Source organism: Notolabrus celidotus, chromosome 6, assembly GCF_009762535.1.
Source record: "Notolabrus celidotus isolate fNotCel1 chromosome 6, fNotCel1.pri, whole genome shotgun sequence".
NCBI lineage: Eukaryota > Metazoa > Chordata > Actinopteri > Labriformes > Labridae > Notolabrus > Notolabrus celidotus.
In genome coordinates this window covers 12055280-12077124 of record NC_048277.1, presented here as the reverse complement: position 1 = coordinate 12077124, position 21845 = coordinate 12055280, and the positions used below count along the sequence as shown (strand labels likewise).

The window sequence follows — 21845 nt, the reverse complement described above, 5'->3', positions numbered from 1 at the left end:
GTCATGCCTCCAGCTTGTACTCATTCAAAACTGGCTTGAAGTGATTTGTCATGGATGTCATTGTGTCTGAGTTTGATTATTGTAAGGCAGTAAAGTATTATTTTATTACTGGTATGACCGAGCAATGACAACGTGGACCTGAAAATGAATGTACACAAGACTTTATTTATCTGTTGTGGTGCCTGTGGTAGAATACAGTTTGTGAGAAATTGAAACATTTAACAGTAGGTCAGTACTTAAAGTCCTGTCTGTCCTCCAGACGTACGTATGTAGGAAGCATGCCGGGACGCATCATCAACGGTTTGAAGACAGTGGGTGTCAATAATCCGGTGTTCCTCCTGGACGAAGTGGACAAACTGGGGAAAAGCCTTCAAGGAGACCCTGCAGCTGCTCTACTAGAGGTCAGCTCTTCTTCTGTTCCTCAAATGACACTTGGAGTTGTATTACCTGTTACCCAATCTGTGATAAAACCTAGAGCTTCTACAAAATTGTTTATGAGCATTTGTTCTGCTTCCTCTCTAAAACTTCTATTACTTGTTTTTGTTTCTCTGACTCCACAAACTCCAGGAAATCTCAGTATCCTTCCTGCTAATCTAATTTTGTTCGAGTCAAACAATTAAACAAACTGAGATTATTTGCAAATGTGTCTGTAGGTCCTGGACCCCGAGCAAAATCACAGCTTCACAGATCATTACCTCAACGTGGCCTTCGACCTCTCCCAAGTGCTCTTCATCGCAACTGCAAACACCACTGCCAGCATTCCCCCTGCCCTGCTGGACCGGATGGAAGTGCTGCAGGTTCCAGGTGAGTTTGGGTGCAGAGAGTCCCCCCTCAGGAACCAACTCCACAGAATGTTTCTGATCCTGGAGCCAAACTCTTAATCTGGGAACTAACTTCAAGCAGAAAGGTCCTGCATGGTTTTATTAACTTCAGTGCCGTTTGAAAACAAATGAAACAAACGGCTGCATACTCAAACACAAAGGGATACGTACAAGTGCAAACACACACAACTCCAAAGACTTTTTTAGTTTTGACAAATGAGGTCAGTCATAGGTTACCAGTGATTGTACCAGTTACTATTATATATGAAGATTATACACATCAATATTTCATGAATGCCTTTTGATGACCAAGGAGCCATTTATTATTAATTCACATAATTAGTCCGTAGTGAAATATGGAAGCCCTAAAAGGACATGATTAAATCCATTTTATTTTCTCAGTTTTCTCAAGATAACGTTTTAATTTTCTTGTTATCTCAAGAAAACAAAGCTTGTTATCTCAAGATCTCTACTTATTTTTCTCTTGAAATGGGATAATTCATCTCATTTTATCCCGAAAACGAAGCTTGATTTTTGTGTTTTTGATCTTCAACCTGTAAAATAAATATCTCATAACTAAATTACTTTTTATTCTTTACTTAGGCAAATTTTCCTAACAATGTTTGTGAAAAAAAACATAAAACAAAACAATCAAAGAGCCGAAAACAGGCCTTTCCTATTACCTGAAGTGACTTAGTTACCATTTGTAAAAATGTGCTCCTTTTATTTTTAGTATGGGAGCCCCAAAAGAACATGATTAAATACATTTTATTTTCTCTATTCTCGATATCTCGAATTATTTTCTTCATTAGAGAAACAAAGCTTTTTATCCTGAGATAACGAGAAAAATAAGCTGAGATCTTGAGAAAACAAGTGAAATCAACTCTTCATCTCGAGAAAACAGAGACAATAAAATGTATTTAATTATGTCCTTTTAGGGCTTCTTGCCCTGTGGGGGAAGAAAGCGTACTGTGGCTCAATATATGTGTGTGTATGTGTGTGTGTGCATCAGGCTACACTCAAGAGGAGAAGGTGGAGATAGCTCACCGTCACCTGATCCCAAACCAGCTGGAGCAGCACGGATTAACACCTCAACAGCTGCATATACCACAGGACACCACTCAAAACATAATCAGCAGGTACACACACATACACACACACACACACACACACACACACACACACACACACACACACACACACACACACACACACACACACACACACACACACACACACACACACACACACACACACACACTCACACACACATACACACAAACAAACACACAAACACACATGTGTACAAACACACAGTATATGTGTGTTTTCATTGCAGTGTCTATTTGATTGTAAGGCCAATCAAGGCAATTGTGTTTGAAATGACAGTAAATGATCTGCAGTGCAGCATCCCCAATCTGCTCTTCATACATAGGATTGTAGTAAAATTGATATGTTATATGTCATTCTGCTCAAACATCTCACGTTTTGGGTCAGTTTTCTGCTGCTCCTGTGAACTGAGTCAACCTCATGAATTGTGTTGATGCAGTGATTGGAGTAAGAACTGAATGGAGTAAGACTTACTCCACAGGTGTACATTGCTGTATGTTCACTGCTACAAAGCTTCTAAATTCTATCTGTGAAGGACAGATCCAGCGTGTGATGCGAGTGTGTGCTCAGACTGCTGTGGCCAAAACTGGATTCCTCTTATCTCATTTGAGTGTTCTATAAAGATCTCAAGAGGTGTAGTTGATTTGTTTTGACTGCTGACATTGACTTCCCCTTCCCCTTTTTGATGAGAGGAAACATTTTTCATCCAGATGACTGATGGTGGTGAAGCTGTCTAGAACACGGTGTTCTTACAGTGTGGAGTTCAGATCTGTAGTTTTTTTATTTCTGTTCAGGCGCAGATTTCAGTCAAAGTCTTTCTTTTTGTCCTTCATATTATTTAAAATAGCTCCGTGTGAGTTAAAGCTGCAAATAGGGACTTTTTGAATTATCAACAAGTCTTGTGGTTTATTATTGTATTGCTTTTGATTGGCTTGAAAGGCAGATTACATTATTGCCCATCTTGTGGCATCATTACATTTCTTGTTTTGCCTCATCAACCAAACTATAAATAAAGAAATTGCTGCAGCGCAAGTGTAACTTTAACAGTCGTATTTGTACAAAAACTGCTGCTGATGCTGCTGCAGGGACTCCTTTCAAAGGGTAAACATCTGCCTGCAGACTCTTAAAACACTCACTAAAGTTACTCTGGCCACTATAGAAACACCCAACAGCACATTGTGTCCTGAGGGATTTTTGTGATTTTTACAAACTCCATCTAATAAACAAACTAATTATGCAATCTGAAGAGGTTGTTCAAATTTGCGGTTCAGATTCACTTGAAGGCAGGCATATTAACAGAATTGTCATACTTATCCTCCAATACAGTCCAGCTTAGGTATTCAAGATTATAAATGTTGTTTATTCTAAATGTGTCTTTTTTTCATCACCCCTGTTTTTGTTGTGAAGTTTGAGTTCCAAATCACACATCTGACGCACTCTATGACACCTCTCCTCCTGTTTTTTGTCTCACTCAGGTACACCCGTGAGGCAGGTGTGCGCTCCCTGGAGAGGAAGATCGGGGCCATCTGTCGAGCGGTGGCTGTAAAGGTTGCTGAAGGTCATAGGGTTGCTAAGACAGAGGAAGCTGTGACACCTGAGGGCTCAACACAGCAGGGGGGTAAGAGGCGGAGCTCTCAGTTTGTGGCACCTTTTACATTGTCTGTACAAGAGAGGAATGTTTCGCCTCTGTTATGGCTTGTCTCTTATGTAGATGTCAGGCATAAATTATTTTCTGTAAATGTTTGAGCCGGGTGAACAAGACAGCTGTCTAATTGTGTGGGAAGCACATGCTTTATGACTGCAGCTTCTTCTACACAGTGTTAAATCATGCACTGGGACAATAATAGTAAAAGTTCTACTAAAAGTACAGAGGTGGGGTGACAGTGGGGCTAAGTGACTGTTCCTGCATCCTTACTCCGAATAACATGTCTACACCAAGCGGCAACGTCCAGCCGTGAGAATTGAAGCCAATGAGGCAGTGTTAAAAACTGCAGTTTTCGCTTGAGGCTGGTTCAGGAAGTACCGGAAACCACATACACACCAATTCAAAAAAAGACAATCTTTACAGCAATAATGAACAGGTTTACCGCCTGGTACAAAAAACGAGTGTAGTCTAGATAGCTTATTTCTTGATCGGCACACACTGTACAGGGGTGAATTTTTTGCATAAAGCAGTAATTTCGAAGATATTCAGACTACAAGTTTGAGAGTTACGTTATGAGAGGCACAGCTGACATGATTGACAGGCGGGAACACTATAGCTGTTGGCTCGCCTCACACTAACTCGACAGCAGTTAGGTTGCGTTCAGCAATCCCGACATGGCTCCCGCCGATGATTGACTTGAAAACGGCTTCAGAAACAGATGGGTGACGTCACGGATACTACGTCCATTATTTATAAAGTCTATGGTCTACACATGCTATACCAACTTGTGAATTATTACATTTAAGTAGCTAAAAATTTGACATAAGAATCAAATTATCCTCAGATTTGTGATGAAATACCAAAACCAGTACCGGGATTAGGTAAACTATTTTGTGACTTGAACAAACAACGTGAGTTTGGTGTTGGCAGAGTGTGGACAAAGCTAACTCACTCTTTTTTTTTACTCTATTCACATGGGAAGTTACAAAGCGACTCATTGCCTAGTCATGAAAACAGTCAAAACTGAGCCAATTTATTCAACACAGTGTAACACAGGATCACAGTTGTCTGTGGGTAAATGACATTAAAGTGGTTTGCCAAGTGTGGCTAATGTCAGCAGTGCTACCACCAGCTATCAGTTCTCCCTGCAGGTTAATGTCCACATGCCTGGTTATGCATTGCTGTGGTCAAGTAGTTATATGCATAACCGACGCAGAGTGAAGATTCAACATGGTTTTATCATCTTCAGAGTATAAGATGACCATCGTTAAACCAACCCAAAGACCTGTGAGGTAAACCAGAGAGCTTTTTTACGACCTCTCACTTCCTGGCCACCTTCTTGACCTCTCACTCCCTGGTTTCCTCCTTAGCTGTGCGAATAGATAACAATATACACATCACAGAAGGACTGTGTGTGTGTGTGTGTGTGTGTGTGTGTGTGTGTGTGTGTGTGTGTGTGTGTGTGTGTGTGTGTGTGTGTGTGTGTGTGTGTGTGTGTGTGTGTGTGTGTGTGTGTAATTTACTGACTACTAGTCAACACATGTCTGTATTTTTCCATCACACCAGACAGCCTACATACAACTTAGTCTCGATTTTCTAAATCAAAATCGCCAAACCGCCCCACACTGAGATGTCATATTTCATCTTTCTTTCTTTCTTTCTCTCGTTCTGTCTTTATTAGGATCCCCATTAGCACAAGCATAAGCAACGGCTATTCTTCCTGGGATCTGTGCTTGTTTACAGACACAACATTTGAGGCCAGTAATATTATGAATATTAATATTTAGTTGAAACAGAGTGAAACATCTAATCATTTAGTCGACCAAATGTGCACGTCCCGGGGGCGCTGGTGGCCTAGCGATCTAAGCGCCCCACGTATAGAGGCTACGGTCCTCGTTGCAGAGGTTGCCGGTTCAAGTCCCGGCCGGTTGACAGTTTGCTGCCTGTGTTCCCCCACTCTCTGCTCCCCACGTTTCCTGTCTCTCTTCAGCTAAAGGCAAAAAATGCCCCAAAAAATAACTTAAAAATAAAAAAAATAATGTGCACATCCCTTTAATTTATAAAGAGGTAATCTGTATTGGCAAATGCTGAAGTCTAGTAATTGTAAGTATTGTTTGTAGTAGTACCTCTTGTAATTATTTTTTCAATGTGTTAACAAAGGTTCCCAGCCTGCATACATATACAATACAAGATACTTTCAAGCAAAACAGACAAGAAGCAACAACAGCATCAGAGAAAATGAACAACTACATCCCACTTTGTGTCAAACTACAACAAACCCAAATATTAACGCAATTCTGCTGAGACATGCAACCTCAGCTCTTTATAAGTACAAAGTATGACTTCAATGAGTCAAACATGAAGCCTCCTGTCATTAAAAAAAAAAAATCTGGACAATCTTTTGACATTTTACAGAAAAGGAGACATCTAAGAGTATAATATTGAAAATTATATTAATAATCCCATATCATGCTTCTATGAAATTAACTTTACTTGTGAGTTTTTACAAGAGAATTTACCTTGACATAAATGCTTTCTTACCTTATTGGAGCTAACCATCTGCTTAGATGCTAAAAGCTGAAAAATTCAGTAGTTTGTTCACCAGCTTTGGATATTCACGAGTGAATATTTAGGAAAGCATGTCTGACAAACTGCCTCCTCACAGACTGCTCTCCTGTTTATCCTGGCTCTTTATCTGTGTGATAATCAGTCATATCACAGTAGATTAAACACCATATTTCCTGTCAGCTGTTGAAGCATCTGAAATCTGTCTGAAGTATCCTTATAAGTGCAACTTGATGTCTCTCAGTGGCTGTGTAATGAGCTGGATAATGTGCAACCAGCTGGTCTTTATTAGTAAATAACACCCTCTCAAGTCTTCTGTCAGCACAGCCTGGCTCATTATATCTTTAACTCATCTTGGGATGATATTAGAGAGTCCTAATCTGTTTTAATGTGTCCCCAGACACGAGTGGACATGGAAATTAGAATTTGGATTATTTTAGTCAGAGAAGAAAAGTAATTTGAGGAGTTCAGCAGTTGTTTTGAGCTGTTCCCACGCATCCTGGAAAACCTGGAAAACCTGGAAATCAGTTGACCAGTTTTCCAGTACTGGAAAACACCTGGAAAATGGGAGAAAAAGTAAAATGTCCTGGAAAATCACATATAGTCCTGGAAAATTATTCCAACATGGCTGCGTTTGACCTGACCCTATTAACAAAACACATCCCCATTCATTGAAAGTTGAGTGCACGCTGTGCTGGAAAAGACAGCGACACTGCACAACTTTTTTCACATGTTTTCTCCTTCACTTCATAATCATGCATTCACAGAAAACGGGGGTATATTGTTTATGTTTTATGGTACATTTGGCTCAATTACCGTACTCTAGCTCAGTTGTTCTTAAAGTGGGGTCCTGGGACCCCTGGGGGTCTGCGAAACATAGCGTGGGGGTCTGTGAAATAATTTGAATACATTTCTAATAAATTATAAAATTGTGCTGTGTCATTATAAAACAGCATATACACCATTGTTATGATACCATTTGGTGGCTTGAAGGGATATGTGAGTCTTGTTACTGTTAATTTTTTGAAAGTGTTTAAGATCAATTACTTGAAAAGTATAAATGCTGTCATGTTCAGTCCACAAGGAATGAAATGACCCTCTGTTTTAAAGTATACAAGTGGTATTTACTTGATTCAAATTGAAGTGTTATCTGTTTATCACTATGGTACAGGTCTGAAGTATTTATATTGATATGTTTTACAATACAAATAATTCCAAGGGCAACTAAGAGTGCAAATGGTAGTAAGCATGTGCTTTAGTGATGGAAAGTTGGGCTCTTTTCAGAGAGCCGGCTCTTTCGACTCTCAAATCCTTTTGTGCCATATATTTTTTACCTTAATTTTGCAAAAAATAATAGTTTGTGTTGAAAACCCTTTACGTACGGTGTTTTATGAGAAGCCTTATAATGCCCAATTATGTGCATTTCTTCTGTTACAAAATCAGTCTCACCCTGATCCTAGGGTTATGATTAGGGTTAGGGTTAGGATTGTGATTAGGGTTAGGATTAGGGTTATGATGTGGGTTAGGGTTAGGGTTAGGGTTAGGATTAGAGTTAGGATTAGGGTTAGGATTAGGGTTAGGGTTAGGATTAGGGTTAGGGTTAGGGTTAGGGTTAGGATTAGAGTTAGAGTTAGGATTAGGGTTATGATTAGGGTTAGGGTTAGGGTTAGGGTTAGGGTTAGGATTAGGGTTAGGGTTAGGATTAGGGTTAGGATTAGGGTTAGGGTTAGGATTAGGGTTAGGATTAGGTTTAGGATTAGGGTTATGATTAGGGTTAGGGTTAGGGTGAGGATTAGGGTTAGGATTAGGGTTAGGATTAGGGTTAGGATTAGGATTAGGGTTAGGGTAAGGATTAGGGTTAGGGTTGGGGTTAGGATTAGGATTAGGGTTAGGGTTAGGATTAGGGTTAGGGTTGGGGTTAGGATTAGGGTTAGGGTTAGGATTAGGGTTAGGTTTGGGATTAGGGTTAGGGTTAGGATTAGGGTTAGGGTTAGGATGAGGATTAGGGTTATGATTAGGGTTAGGATTAGGGTTAGGATAAGGGTTAGGGTTAGGGTTAGGATTAGGGTTAGGATTAGGGTTAGGATTAGGGTTAGGGTTAGGGTTAGGATTGGGATTAGGGTTAGGGTTAGGGTTTTGATTAGGGTTAGGATTGTGATTATGATTAGGGTTAGGATTAGGGTTAGGGTTAGGATTAGGGTTAGGATTAGGGTTAGGGTTAGGGTTAGGATTGTGATTAGGTTTAGGGTTAGGGTTTTGATTAGGGTTAGGGTTAGGATAAGGGTTAGGATTAGGGTTAGGGTTAGGGTTAGGATTAGGGTTAGGGTTATGATTAGGGTTAGGATTAGGGTTAGGGTTATGATAAGGGTTAGGGTTGGGATTTGGGTTAGGGTTAGGGTTAGGGTTAGGATTAGGGTTAGGATTAGGGTTAGGGTTAGGATTAGGGTTAGGGTTATGGTTAGGGTTAGGATAAGGGTTAGGGTTAGGGTTAGGGTTAGGATTAGGGTTATGATTAGGGTTATGATTAGGGTTAGGATTAGGGTTAGGGTTAGGGTTAGGGTTAGGATTGTGATTAGGGTTAGGTTTGGGATTAGGGTTAGGGTTAGGATTAGGGTTAGGGTTAGGATTAGGGTTAGGATTAGGATTAGGGTTAGGGTTAGGATTAGGGTTAGGGTTGGGGTTAGGATTAGGGTTAGGGTTAGGATTAGGGTTAGGGTTGGGATTAGGGTTAGGGTTAGGGTTAGGGTAAGGATTAGGGTTAGGTTTAGAACCAGATTTTAACTTAAGCATACAGAACTAAAACCAAACTCATGCAAACAGAACCAGAATCAAACTCAACCAGAACCAAACCAGAACCAAACCAGAACCAAACCAGAACCAAACCAGAACCAAACCAGACCCGGACCAGAACTGAACCAGAACCGACCCAGAACCGAACCAGACCCGAACCAGAACTGAACCAGAACCTAACCAGAAACATACCAGAACTGAACCAGAACCGAACAGAACCTTACCAGAACTGAACCAGAGTTGAACCAGAACCGAACCAGAACCGAACCAGAACTGAACCAGAAACGAACCGGAACCGAACCGAATCAGAACCGAACCAGAACCGTACCAGAACCATACCAGAACCGAACCAGACTTGAACCAGAACCGAACCAGACCCGAACCAGAACCGAACCAGAACCGTACCAGAACCATACCAGAACCGAACCAGACTTGAACCAGAACCGAACCAGAACCGAACCGGAACCGAACCGAACCAGAACTGAAGCAGAACTGAACCGAACCAGAACTGAATCAGAACCGAACCAGAACCGTACCAGAACCGAACCAGACGTGAACCAGAATCGAACCAGAACAGAACTGAACCAGAACCTTACCAGAACAGAACCAGAACCGAACCAGAACCAAACTCAAGCAAACAGAACCAGAACCAAACTGGAGCCTCAGGTTGGTATTGAGAAAAATCAGATGCCTCAGCTTGGATGGGCTGATCCGATTTCTCCTCTCAGTGAGTATTTGCCCGGTCTTCAAGAAGACTCTTTCTGAAGGAACAGATGAAACCAGGATACACAGCCTCCCCTCCACCACCTGTATCCTATATCCTCACATGTGATTGGCCGCATGGCCGCCATGCTGACCAATCAAAACAAAGTTCTGCTGTGAGCAGTGCTGGGGCTGAGCACTGAGAGAGCTAAGCAGCAACAGGAAAAAACTGGGAGCCGGCTCTCTTTCAATGCGAGCCGGCTCCTCTGATTCACTATAAAGCATCGACTCTCAGAGCCTCAGCTTTTGATCATGACACATCACTACTGTGCTTAATCTGTGTTACAATTATGAGGGGGCCATGGACAATTTTCTCACCTGTAAGGGGTCCCTGGCTATTCTATTACCATTTGCCATCATTTTTAAGTATGTAAGAGATGATTTCATTGATAGCCATAGACTACATGTCTTTCAATGTAGACTTCCACTGAGAGGAACATATTAGACTATTTAGGAACTAAATTAGGAACTAAATTTAGACGGTCATACCAGCTTGATCATCAATGAAAATGTCCTGGAAATGTCCTGGAAAATGATCTCTGGAAAAGAGTGGGAACCCTGTGTTTTGTAGAAAGCCCTTTAGGTTGCCAGGTAACTGATGTCAGCTACATCACTTTGGGCGGGTGTGTATACTTATGTGAGTGAGTGTGCTCAAATTATGTTGTTGTTCTCGTGTTTGCATTTTATCATAACATCACTGTGTGTGTGTGTGTGTGTGTGTGTGTGTGTGTGTGTGTGTGTGTGTGTGTGTGTGTGTGTGTGTGTGTGTGTGTGACAGCTAAATATCCAGTTTCAGTTGCAGCTGCTGTAACCTCCCCTGTTTCTGCTCTCTCTTTAGTTTAGCCCCTCCTCCTGTTTTTTTCCTGAGAATCACAAGATATTCTGCCCCTGGTCTCTTTTGAAGCAGCCTTTCACGTCTGCACCTCACAGCCAGAGACACAAGTCTAGATACAGTGTCTCATTAACGAAGACAACTGAGAGAGCAGACAAATGAATTAAGCCAAGAAACGTCATCACTCTGTCTACGTGCTGCTTTCTATAATTGTTCCAGACTATAGCCTGCTGCCTTCACACTAAGCAGTAATCTCCTGGGTTGAAAAATGAAGCCAATGCAGAAGTGCAAAAAATTGAGTTCCTCAAGTGTCCTCTTGAGGAGGATCCAAAAGCCCAGGAGGTCCAATTAGAGCAGGTATGAAAATGCTAACCTTTTACAGCAGAACTGAAAAAGTTCACAGCCTGGTACAAAATCAAAAATGGTCTCTATACCTCATTTCTTCATCCATAAAAACTGTACAGGTGTTTTTATCATATTCAAGCTGTGAATAAGGTGTAATAAGGGAGGTGGCTGATTTGACTCACAGGTGGGTGCCTGGTAGCTGGTCTCCAGGCAGCCTGCCTCAGCTCCCCTTTTTGTCTGTTTGTTGATGAGCTTGAGCTAAATTAGAGTCAGCATTTGGAATATGGCAACCACCATCTTTAAACTGTATAACTTTTCAGAAACAAACAGATGTTGTCACTGAGACTACCTCTATGTTTTACAAAGTCAGTCTGTTGTTCACACGTTGGCTCATACATACTTGAAGACTTGTGCTGCATTCATGTGCTCCTTGGATGGCCCAGTTACTGATTTCAGAAGTCGTTGGTGTGTTCCTGTGCTTTCAATAAGGAAATTCGGGTTTAACATTACCTGACAATTTAATTGATTTGGGATGCTAATAAATACTAAAATATTCCTTGAGCTAACACATCTGACTTGTTATGTAAGGGATAATGTATGATTAGCAGGTAGTTGTGGGAAATTGAATCCCAACAGGGTGAGACAAGACCCCGACGCGAAGCATTTGCCAAAAAAAATGAGGCAAATGTCACAACTTTTTACACTGCTGATGTCATCACCAACGCTCATGGTTTAGGTTTCTTTGTAGCGACCGGTAACCTTAAGTTTCACTCACCTGCTCCGCTTGTTGCTAGGATTATTGGACAGGATCCAATACGAAAATATCTGGAGTGTGCAGATATGTAATGTTTTAGCCACATTGTTCTGATGCGAACGGAAACTAACAGTTTTACCTCACCTTGCAGTCTATGGTGTCAACAAACAGAAGCAAAATGTGCCAGAACTCTTTTCTGCTAATTGATTTGACATGACGTTTGATCAGTCTGCCTCTGGTGTTGCTCATGTTAGTGAAACAGGATTCCCACGCGTCCTGGAAAACCTGGAAAACAGTTGACCAGTTTTCCAGTACTGTAAAACACCTGGAAAATGGGAGAAAAGGTCAAATGTCCTGGAAAATCACATATAGTCCTGGAAAATTATTCCAACATGGCTGTGTGCGACCTGACCCAATTAACAAAACACATCCCCATTAATTGAAAGTTGAGTGCACGCTGTGCTGGAAAAGACAGCGACATTGCGCAACTTTTTTTCACATCTTTTCTCCTTCACTTCATAATCATGCATTCACAGAAAACGGGGGTATATTGTCTAGTTTTATGGTACATTAACCTTGTAGAGTGCTCTTTTGATTCAAAGAGTCTTGTATTTAAGCTATAGTGTGGAGTCGGGCAGAGAGCTTGGGGGTCTGTGCCTCACAACTTTCTCTGCAGGCTGAGAGCTCAATTACCGTACTCTAGCTCAGTTGTTCTCAAAGTGGGGTCCTGGGACCCCTGGGGGTCCGCGAACCATAGCGTGAGGGGTCTGTGAAATAATTTGAATACATTTCTAATAAATTATAAAATTGTGTCATTACAATACAGCATATACACCATTGTTATGATACCATTTGGTGGCTCGAAGGGATATGTGAGTCTTGTTACTGTTAATTTTCTGAAAGCGTTTAAGATCAATTACTTGAAAAGTATAAATGCTGTCATGTTGAGTCCACAAGGATTGAAATGACCCTCTGTTTTAAAGTATACTAGTGGTATTTACTTGATTCAAATTGAAGTGTTATCTGTTTATCACTATGGTACAGGTCTGAAGTATTTACATTGATACGTTTCACAATACAAATAGTTCCAAGGGAAACTTAGAGTGCAAATGGTAGTAAGCATGTCCTTTAGTGATGGGAAGTTCGGCTCTTTTCAGAGAGCCGGCTCTTTTAACTCGGCTCCCAAAGAAGAGCTGTCTCTTTCGACTCCCAAACAGCTCTTCATTTAGGATCTTTATAGCCGTATATTTTACCTTAACTTTGCAAAAACGAATGGTTTGTGTTGAAAACCCTTTTACGTACAGTGTTTTTATGAGATCACTTATAATTGACCAAATTTGTGCATTTATTCTGTTATAGACACATTCTTACCCTGATCCTAGGGTTAGGGTTAGGTTTAGGGTCATGATTAGGGTTAGGGTTAGGGTTGTGATTAGGGTAAGGGTTAGGATTAGGGTTAGGGTTAGGATTAGGGTTGTGATTAGGATTAGGATTAGGGTAAGGGTTAGGGTTAGGGTTGTGATTAGTGTAAGGGTTAGGGTTAGGGTTGGGATTAGAGTTAGGGTTAGGGTTAGGTTTAGGGTCATGATTAGGATTAGGGTTAGGATTAGGGTTAGGATTAGGGTTAGAGTTAGGATTAGGGTTAGGGTTATGATTAGAGTTAAGGTAAGGGTTGGGATTAGGAGTTAGGGTTAGGGTTGTGATGAGGGTTAGGGTTCAGGGTTAGGGTTGGGGTTAGGGTTAGGATTAGGGTTAGAGTTAGGGTTCGGGTTGTGATTAGGGTTAGGGTAAGGGTTAGGTTAAAGATTAGGATTAGGATTAGAGTTAGGGTTCGGGTTGTGATTAGGGTTAGGATTGGGGTTAGGGTTAGGGTTAGGATTATGGTTTTTCAGAGAACCGGCTCTTTTAACTCGGCTCCCAAAGAAGAGCTGTCTCTTTCGACTTCCAAACGGCTCTTCATTTAGGATCTTTATAGCCGTATATTTTACCTTAACTTTGCAAAAACAAATGGTTTGTGTTGAAAACCCTTTTACATACAGTGTTTTTATGAGATCACTTATAATTGACCAAATTTGTGCATTTATTCTGTTATAGAACCATTCTTACCCTGATCCTAGGGTTTGGGTTAGGTTTAGGGTCATGATTAGGGTTAGGGTTGTGATTAGGGTAAGGGTTAGGATTAGGGTTAGGGTTAGGATTAGGGTTGTGATTAGGATTAGGGTTAGGGTTAGGGTTGTGATTAGTGTAAGGGTTAGGGTTAGGGTTGTGATTAGTGTAAGGGTTAGGGTTAGGGTTAGGATTAGAGTTAGGGTTAGGTTTAGGGTCATGATTAGGGTTAGGATTAGGGTTAGGGTTAGGATTAAGGTTAGAGTTAGGATTAGGGTTAGGGTTATGATTAGGGTTAAGGTTAGGGTTGGGATTAGGAGTTAGGGTTCGGGTTGTGATTAGGGTTAGGATTAGGGTTAGGATTGGGGTTAGTGTTAGGGTTATGATGAGGGTTAGGGTTATGATTAGGGTTAGGGTTGAGATTAGGGTTAGGCTTGTGATTAGGGTTAAGGTTATGAGTAGGGTTAGGGTTGTGATTAGCGTTAGGATTAGGGTTAGGGTTAGGGTTAGGGTTAGGATTAGGGTTAGGATTAGGGTTAGGGTTGTGATTAGCGTTAGGATTAGGGTTAGGATTAGGGTTAGGGTTAGGGTTAGGATTAAGGTTAGGATTATGTTTAGGGTTAGGATTAGGGTTCGGATGAGGGTTAGGGTTAGAATTAGGGTTAGGGTTAGGATTTGGGTTAGGACTATGAATAGGGTTAGGGTTATGATTAGGGTTAGGGTTAAGGTTAGGATTATGTTTAGGGTTAGGATGAGGGTTAGGGTTAGGATTATGTTTAGGGTTAGGATTAGGATTAGGGTTAGGATGAGGGTTAGGGTTAGGATTAGGGTTAGGACTATGAATAGGGTTAGGGTTATGATTAGGGTTAGGGTTAGGATTAGGGTTATGATTAGGATTGGGGTTAGGGTTAGGGTTAGGATTATGGTTTGGGTTGTGATTGGGGTTAGGGTTAGGATTAGGGTAAGGGTTAGGATTAGGGTTTGTGTTAGGGTTATGATGAGGGTTAGGGTTATGATTAGGGTTAGGGTTGAGATTAGGGTTAGGCTTGTGATTAGGGTTAAGGTTATGAGTAGGGTAAGGGTTAGGATTAGGGTTAGGGTTAGGATTAGGGTTTGTGTTAGGGTTATGATGAGGGTTAGGGTTGAGATTAGGGTAAGGCTTGTGATTAGGGTTAAGGTTATGAGTTAGGATTAGGGTTAGGATTAGGGTTAGGATTAGGGTAAGGGTTAGGATTAAGGTTAGGATTATGTTTAGGGTTAGGATTAGGGTTCGGATGAGGGTTAGGGTTAGAATTAGGGTTAGGGTTAGGATTAGGGTTAGGACTATGAATAGGGTTAGGGTTATGATTAGGGTTAGGATTAGGGTTAGGGTTAAGGTTAGGATTATGTTTAGGGTTAGGATGAGGGTTAGGGTTAAGATTATGTTTAGGGTTAGGGTTAGGACTATGAATAGGGTTATGATTAGGATTAGGGTTATGGTTTGGATTAGGGTTGGGATTAGGGTTAGGATGAGGGTTAGGGTGAAGATTAGTGTTAGGGTTAGGATTAGGGTTAGGAGTAGGGTTAGGCTAATGAATAGGGTTAGGGTTAGGATTAGGGTTAGAGTAAGGGTTAGGGTTTGGGTTAGGATAAGGGTTAGGGTTGGGTTTAGGATTAGGGTTAGGGTTAGGATTAGGGTTAGGATTAGGATTATGGTTAGGGTTAGGATTATGGTTAGGGTTGTGATTAGGGTTAGAGTTAGGATTAGGGTTAGGATAAGGGTTAGGATTAGGGTTAGGATTAGGGTTAGTGTTAGAGTTAGGGTAAGGGTTGTGATTAGGGTTAGGGTTAGGGTTAAGTTTAGGATTAGGATTATGTTTAGGGTTGGGCTTAAGGCTGATTTATACTTCTGCGTCGCCCTACGCAGCAGGGGCTGACGCGGACATGAGCCCCTCATACTTGTGCGTCGATGTGTCCGTGTCGCGCAGCAATTCTCCGCCGAAACGCCTGAGGGCAGTGCGGTCTCTCTGATAGCCGGTCGCCTGCTTCCGGTCCCGCTACGATCTCTGTTTACTTTTCCACATCGATTCAGAGCGTTTTATGTTAATCTACAGCTGATACATGTTGCTGTTTATCATACAGACATGATTACATGAAGAATAGAGAGGAGGAGATGAAATACACGGCCGATGTGTGGCCGATGTCCGGGACCCCGGAAGTGCTGTGAATGCGGGAAAGACAAAGCCGTCGAGCGGACCAATCACAGAGCTTGCGGTCCGCGTCGGCTCTACGCGTAGTTACATTTTGGAGGAGGTGCACGTCAGCTACGTGCGTAGGCCTCTGCGTAGGTACGGGAGCTACGCGGACCTACGGCGTAGGTTACGCCGTCGATTCGACGCAGAAGTATAAATCAGCCTTTAGGGTTAGGGTTAGGGTTAGGGTTAAGATTAGGGTTAGGATTATGAATAGGGTTAGGGTTATGATCAGGGTTAGGGTTAGGGTTAAGTTTAGGATTAGGATTATGTTTAGGGTTGGGATTAGGGTTAGGGTTAGGGTTAAGATTAGGGTTAGGATTATGAATAGGGTAAGGGTTATGATCAGGGTTAGGGTTAGGATTAGGGTTAGGGTTAGGATTAGGGTTATGGTTAGGATTAGGGTTAGGGTCAGGATTAGGGTTAGGGTAATGAATAGGGTTAGGGTTATGATTAGGGTTAGGGTTAGGATTAGGTTTAGAGGAAGGGTTAGGTTTGGGGTTAGGATTAGGGTTAGGGTAATGAATAGGGTTAGGGTAATGAATAGGGTTAGGGTTAGGATTAGGGTTAGAGGAAGGGTTGGGGTTAGGATTAGGGTTAGGGTAATGGTTAGGATTAGGTTTAGGGTTGGGGCTATGATTAGGGTTAGGGTTAGGATTATGGTTAGGGTTAGGGTTAGGGTTGTGGTTAGGGCTATGATTAGGGTTAGGGTTAGGATTATGGTTAGGGTTGTGGTTAGGGTTAGGATTATGGTTAGGGTTGTGATTAGGGTTAGGGTTAGGGTTAAATTTAGGTTAAGGGTTAGGGTTAGGATTAGGGTTAGGGTTAGGATTATGGTTAGGGTTGTGATTAGGGTTAGTGATAGGATTAGGGTTAGGGTTAGGATTAGGGTTAGGGTTAGGATTATGGTTAGGGTTAAGGTTATGGTTAGGATTAGGTTTAGGGTTGGGGCTATGATTAGGGTTAGGGTTAGGGTTAGGATTATGGTTAGGGTTAGGGTTGTGGTTAGGGCTATGATTAGGGTTAGGGTTAGGATTATGGTTAGGGTTGTGGTTAGGGTTAGGATTATGGTTAGGGTTGTGATTAGGGTTAGGGTTAGGGTTAAATTTAGGTTTAGGGTTAGGGTTAGGATTAGGGTTAGGGTTAGGATTATGGTTAGGGTTGTGATTAGGGTTAGTGATAGGATTAGGGTTAGGGTTAGGATTAGGGTTAGGGTTAGGATTAGGGTTAGGGTTAGGGTTTCTCTCACTACATATGTTCAGTTACTTTATATGCAAGATGTGTCAGTTAAGTGATGTGATTATGTTTCAAACCTTCACGTCTGTAGTTAACTGATTTCAGAAGTGCGTGTGTAATCTGATAGTTTCCATCTGACCTGAAGGATAGAAATTTCCAGATTTAAGTTTGCTGTATAAAAGCTTTAGCTGTGTGCCAGACTAACAGCAGCTCTTCTCAATGTGATTGAATCTGAATGTAATTTTACTCTTTGTGCACAGACACGGCGGCGCCTCCAGAGATGCCCATATTGATCGACCACATCGCCCTGAAAGACATCCTGGGACTTCCTCTGTTTGAGATGGAGGTGAGTAGAACACCAGCAGAGTGAGGAGGAGCTGGTTTGATCAGACAGGGTAGAGACTGCAGAGTCCTTTCAAAGGCTGTCTGAACTTTGTGGATCTCTCTCACAGCTCTCTTGAGTAAAGAGACAGCCTGTGTAGAGGTCTCACAGCTTCACAGCAGCTGCTGTTCATTGAGTCAGAGAAGTTGAGAACACCATACATGAAACAGTATAATGTGAAACACAATACGCTTTGCCTTCTAGCAGGCGTTTCTGTCATGTCTTGTCTTTTTCATCTATCTTTTCTTCTCCTCCTCTTTTTGTTCCCCTCCTTTCTTCTCCATCCTTCACTGAGGTCATGCAGACCCTCTGTTTCACATTCTTCTATGAAATTTCAAGTATCACAAACCCTTTGCTAAGTTTGTCTTCCTTGTCCTCTGATCACTCCATCAAACACAGCTCTTCAGATGATTTGTGTGTGTGTGTGTGTGTGTGTGTGTGTGTGTATGTGTGTGTGTTTGAAGGTGTCTGAGCGGCTCACCCTGCCCGGCGTGGCTCTGGGTCTTGCCTGGACCCCTCTGGGTGGTGAGATCATGTTTGTGGAGGCGAGTCGGACCGAGGGAGAGGGTCAGCTCACTCTGACAGGACAGCTGGGGGACGTCATGAAAGAATCTGCCCATCTGGCTATAAGCTGGCTCAGAGCAAACGCTAAGACCTACCAGCTCACCAACAGTGAGTTCACCACAGCGTACAGCACCAACAGAACATAGAAGAACAGGCTCATCTAATCTGGATGTTTTTGTATGTTTGACAGTAACAGGAGGTTCAGATCCACTAGAAGGAACAGACATCCACCTCCACTTCCCTGCTGGAGCTGTCACTAAGGATGGCCCCTCTGCGGGTGTTACCATAGTAACCTGCCTCGCCTCACTGTTTAGTGGCAGATTGGTCAGATCGGACGTTGCCATGACGGGAGAGATCACGCTCAGAGGCCTGGTGCTGCCGGTGGGTTTTGCACATTCAGCATGTAGTGACGCATTAAGGATTGTTTTACACTGTTTTAATTTTTACCATCAAAGAGAGAGCCAATCACATGACAGCCTCTCCAGAAAGGTACTAGTGTGGTTACCATTGTTCTCTCTCAGACGATTAATTATGCTGGACTCATCAAGGTGATGGAGGAGAGGCTTGTTTAGGCTGAATCTTTCAGAGCTTTTCAGTATGTAAGACAGAAATGATCATGATAGACCCTGAGAGGTGCTTTTGATTTTTTGTTGAACAACAGGTCTTATTATAAAAGAGTAATAACTGTAGCCTTCATAAAAATCACCCATTCAAAGTTAGAAGAGAAGTCCACTCTGTCTCACAGTGAAAAAATAACCTTAAAGAAAGGGATAAAATTTAAAAGGTGGATGATTTAAAAAGAAAGCAGAAGTACTGGCATAAAGATGGATACAAACAGGGACTTCCAGGTGTTACATGAACACAAGACATCAGCTGAGCATGGCTATCTACTCCGGGCATCCCTTCCTGCTGAATGACACGAGTGCAAAACACTGTCACTCAAACATAAGACAGTAATTTCCCCTCTGCATCTCAAATATGATAGCAAGCCACAGATGGGTACACTTCTGTCCTCCTAGAAAACACTTCTAGACTTATCAATTAAAGCTCCTGTGAGGACATTTTAGCTGAATTTAATATATGACGTCCAGAAGCAAACTACATCATCAGCATAAAGGGTGACTTTTTCTGAACAGTTATTGTTACGGTCTGAAACCACTGCAGGGGATAGGTGCCAGTCAAAGTGAGTGAGCATTCTGTTCAAACAACCTTTTTCTCACATTTGCTACAGCAAAGATCACAGTGGATGATATATTTGACCGTCAGAATAAGCAGAATGAGACTTTTTGTTAAAACTCTGCTAACTTGTGTACAGGACAAAATCACTTAAGAGACACGAGGAAACACTTTGTCCACATGAGGGGCTGAAATCAACATAAACCAGAAATTCTCTATAGAGGCTTTAAATCACAGACTCTCACATGTCTGACCTCTTTGCAACAACAGAAGTCAGTTTTGTCTCACACACTCATTGAGCGTACTTCTGATTCTGAGTGGCTTCATTGATACTTTAGAAAATGTAATGCAGATAAATAGATTTACGGACATGTGTCCAGCTCTGCATAAACCGCCCAAAGGTGCCTGTGTGAGCCTTGCTTATCGTGACCATGAATAGACCTACCCACATATTTACATGCTTTTCTACATGACCCTCATCACAACCAAGTAAGATGAACAAGTAGAAACCAAGCGAGTTCAATATGAATATGAGTCCAATGCGGAAGTGTTAATAGCTGCAGTTCATCGAGGATCCGCTTGAGGCTGGCCCCAGAAGTTCCGGAAGTCACATACACATGAATGGGAAAAAGACGATCTTTACAGCAGAAATAAACATGTTTACAGCCTGGTGCAAAAGACGAGTGTAGTCTGTCATTTCTCGATGTGCTCTCACTGTGAGGGGGGGGAATTTTTTTCTAACGCGGCAATTTCAAAGATATTGAGATTACTAGTCTTCCAATGAGAGGCACAGCTGCCTGTGGGAACACTGCAGCTGTTGGCTAGGAGGCTCAAACTCCTCCTCTTTATTTCACACTGGCTCGACAGCAGCAATATGGCTCCCGCCGACGATTTGCCTCAAAACAGCTCTTCAGAAACAGATGGGTGACGTCACGGATACTACGTCCATATTTTATACAGTTTATGGTAGAAACGCTACAAACATGAGGATGGGGGGGCTTCTAGTGTCCATATATATGCTCAACAGTGTCGTTAAATATGTTCAACATTTTGGGTCCCTATCAATATATCATAGTCATCTAAATAAATCCCTCTTTCATTGTTTTAGCTTCTTCTGCACGTTTCATCCCAGTGCTGTTTTCTGCTATAAACAAATCGATTTTATACAGACCTGATGACTCTGTCCTCCTCAGGTGGGCGGGATCAAGGACAAGATCCTGGCAGCTCACAGGGCAGGAGTGAAGCGCGTCATCCTCCCCAAACGCAACGAGAAGGACCTCGAGGAGCTTCCAGCCAACGTCCAAGTGGACCTCGACTTCGTCACAGCTGGAAACCTGGACGAGGTTCTGAATGCCGCCATCGACGGAGGTTTCCCAGGAACAGCCAGATCCTGCACACAACCGCAGCTGAGCAGCAAACTGTAACACTGAGGACATGTGAAGTGAGGAAAGTGTTGTTGAATTGTCCTGATACAGGGGAGTGTCATGTTTCACCTTTGACCTCTCAGTGTGGTTGGTCTTATGCTGCTATGCAGCTGCAGGAAATATCAGTCAGTTTAAACCCTGACGAGTCCTGTTATTGATCTCGAACTGTGTTTGAAGATGTTTCTATTTGTCAAAGGGTAATTTCCAATAGAAGGGATTATGTGATGTTAATGAAGCAGTACTCAGAGTTAAGCTTGAAAGATGTGCAGAACAGCTCTCTCGTATGAATTCATGAGCTAGATTAAGATAATGGCAGCTCTGAGCGTTGCTGTGTAAGTGCCTTTAAGGGTTCAGTCTCAGTTATCTTCCAGACTGACTGCTGTTATCTTGGATGTTTAGCCAGGCAACATGAAGAAGAGCTGGTGAGACCTATGATTGAGTTTGATTAATTCAGTTTGTGCTGAACAATAATAGAAAAGCAGACTGCTGAGAGGGTTCATGTATGTGAGGATAGAAGCTAATGATGAATCTAATCACTGTGTTTAATCACCTTAAGTGATGTAACTTGATGTCACCTGATTGGTGAATGTATTTTCCTGTGAACGAAGATTTTTAATTTTAATAGTTGTACCTCACATTAAGTTTGACGGCATGGTATCGGTTAGAAATCTGAAACCGTCTCAAACATGAGGTGAAGGGCTCAGTGAGAGGGAGTGGAGCCAATCTGTTGTATAACGGGTTGATTATTAACAATGAATTGTGAGCATATATGTTTTAAAAAGCTTTAACATTCAGAGACTTTGAATACACAGCTCTTAATGTCAAACTACAACAATATGCACTTGTATCCTGTAAAATAATTAATTAATTAAAGATACTAAAATTCCTAAAAAAAAAAGGCTTCTTACTCATTCATTCAGATTGTTTTTGTGCTTTCACTTCTACAAAATTCACACCTGTATCAGATGGTATCCCTGTGTGTGTTTTCTACATGTATTTGTGCTGAGTTCACCCTGAAGCAGAAGAAAAATCCATATTTTACCTTTGTGTCCCAGATGTGATTTTCTCTCTCTTCCCTGTAGTAAAGCTACATGAAACACCA

At 41.9% G+C, this 21845-nt stretch overlaps 1 protein-coding gene across 1 annotated transcript in view; it reads left to right on the top strand.

Annotated features, from left to right (window-relative positions):
- The window catches only part of lonp2 (lon peptidase 2, peroxisomal), a 35696-nt gene extending 13851 nt beyond the window's left edge, over positions 1-21845 (top strand). Inside the window, exons 11-18 of the mRNA XM_034686421.1 lie at positions 260-401; positions 654-804; positions 1834-1960; positions 3407-3549; positions 17458-17543; positions 18044-18251; positions 18334-18524; positions 20513-21845. Of these exons, the coding sequence (XP_034542312.1) occupies positions 260-401; positions 654-804; positions 1834-1960; positions 3407-3549; positions 17458-17543; positions 18044-18251; positions 18334-18524; positions 20513-20743 (1279 nt within the window). The 3' untranslated portion in view covers positions 20744-21845. The remainder of the gene's footprint in view (positions 1-259; positions 402-653; positions 805-1833; positions 1961-3406; positions 3550-17457; positions 17544-18043; positions 18252-18333; positions 18525-20512) is intronic.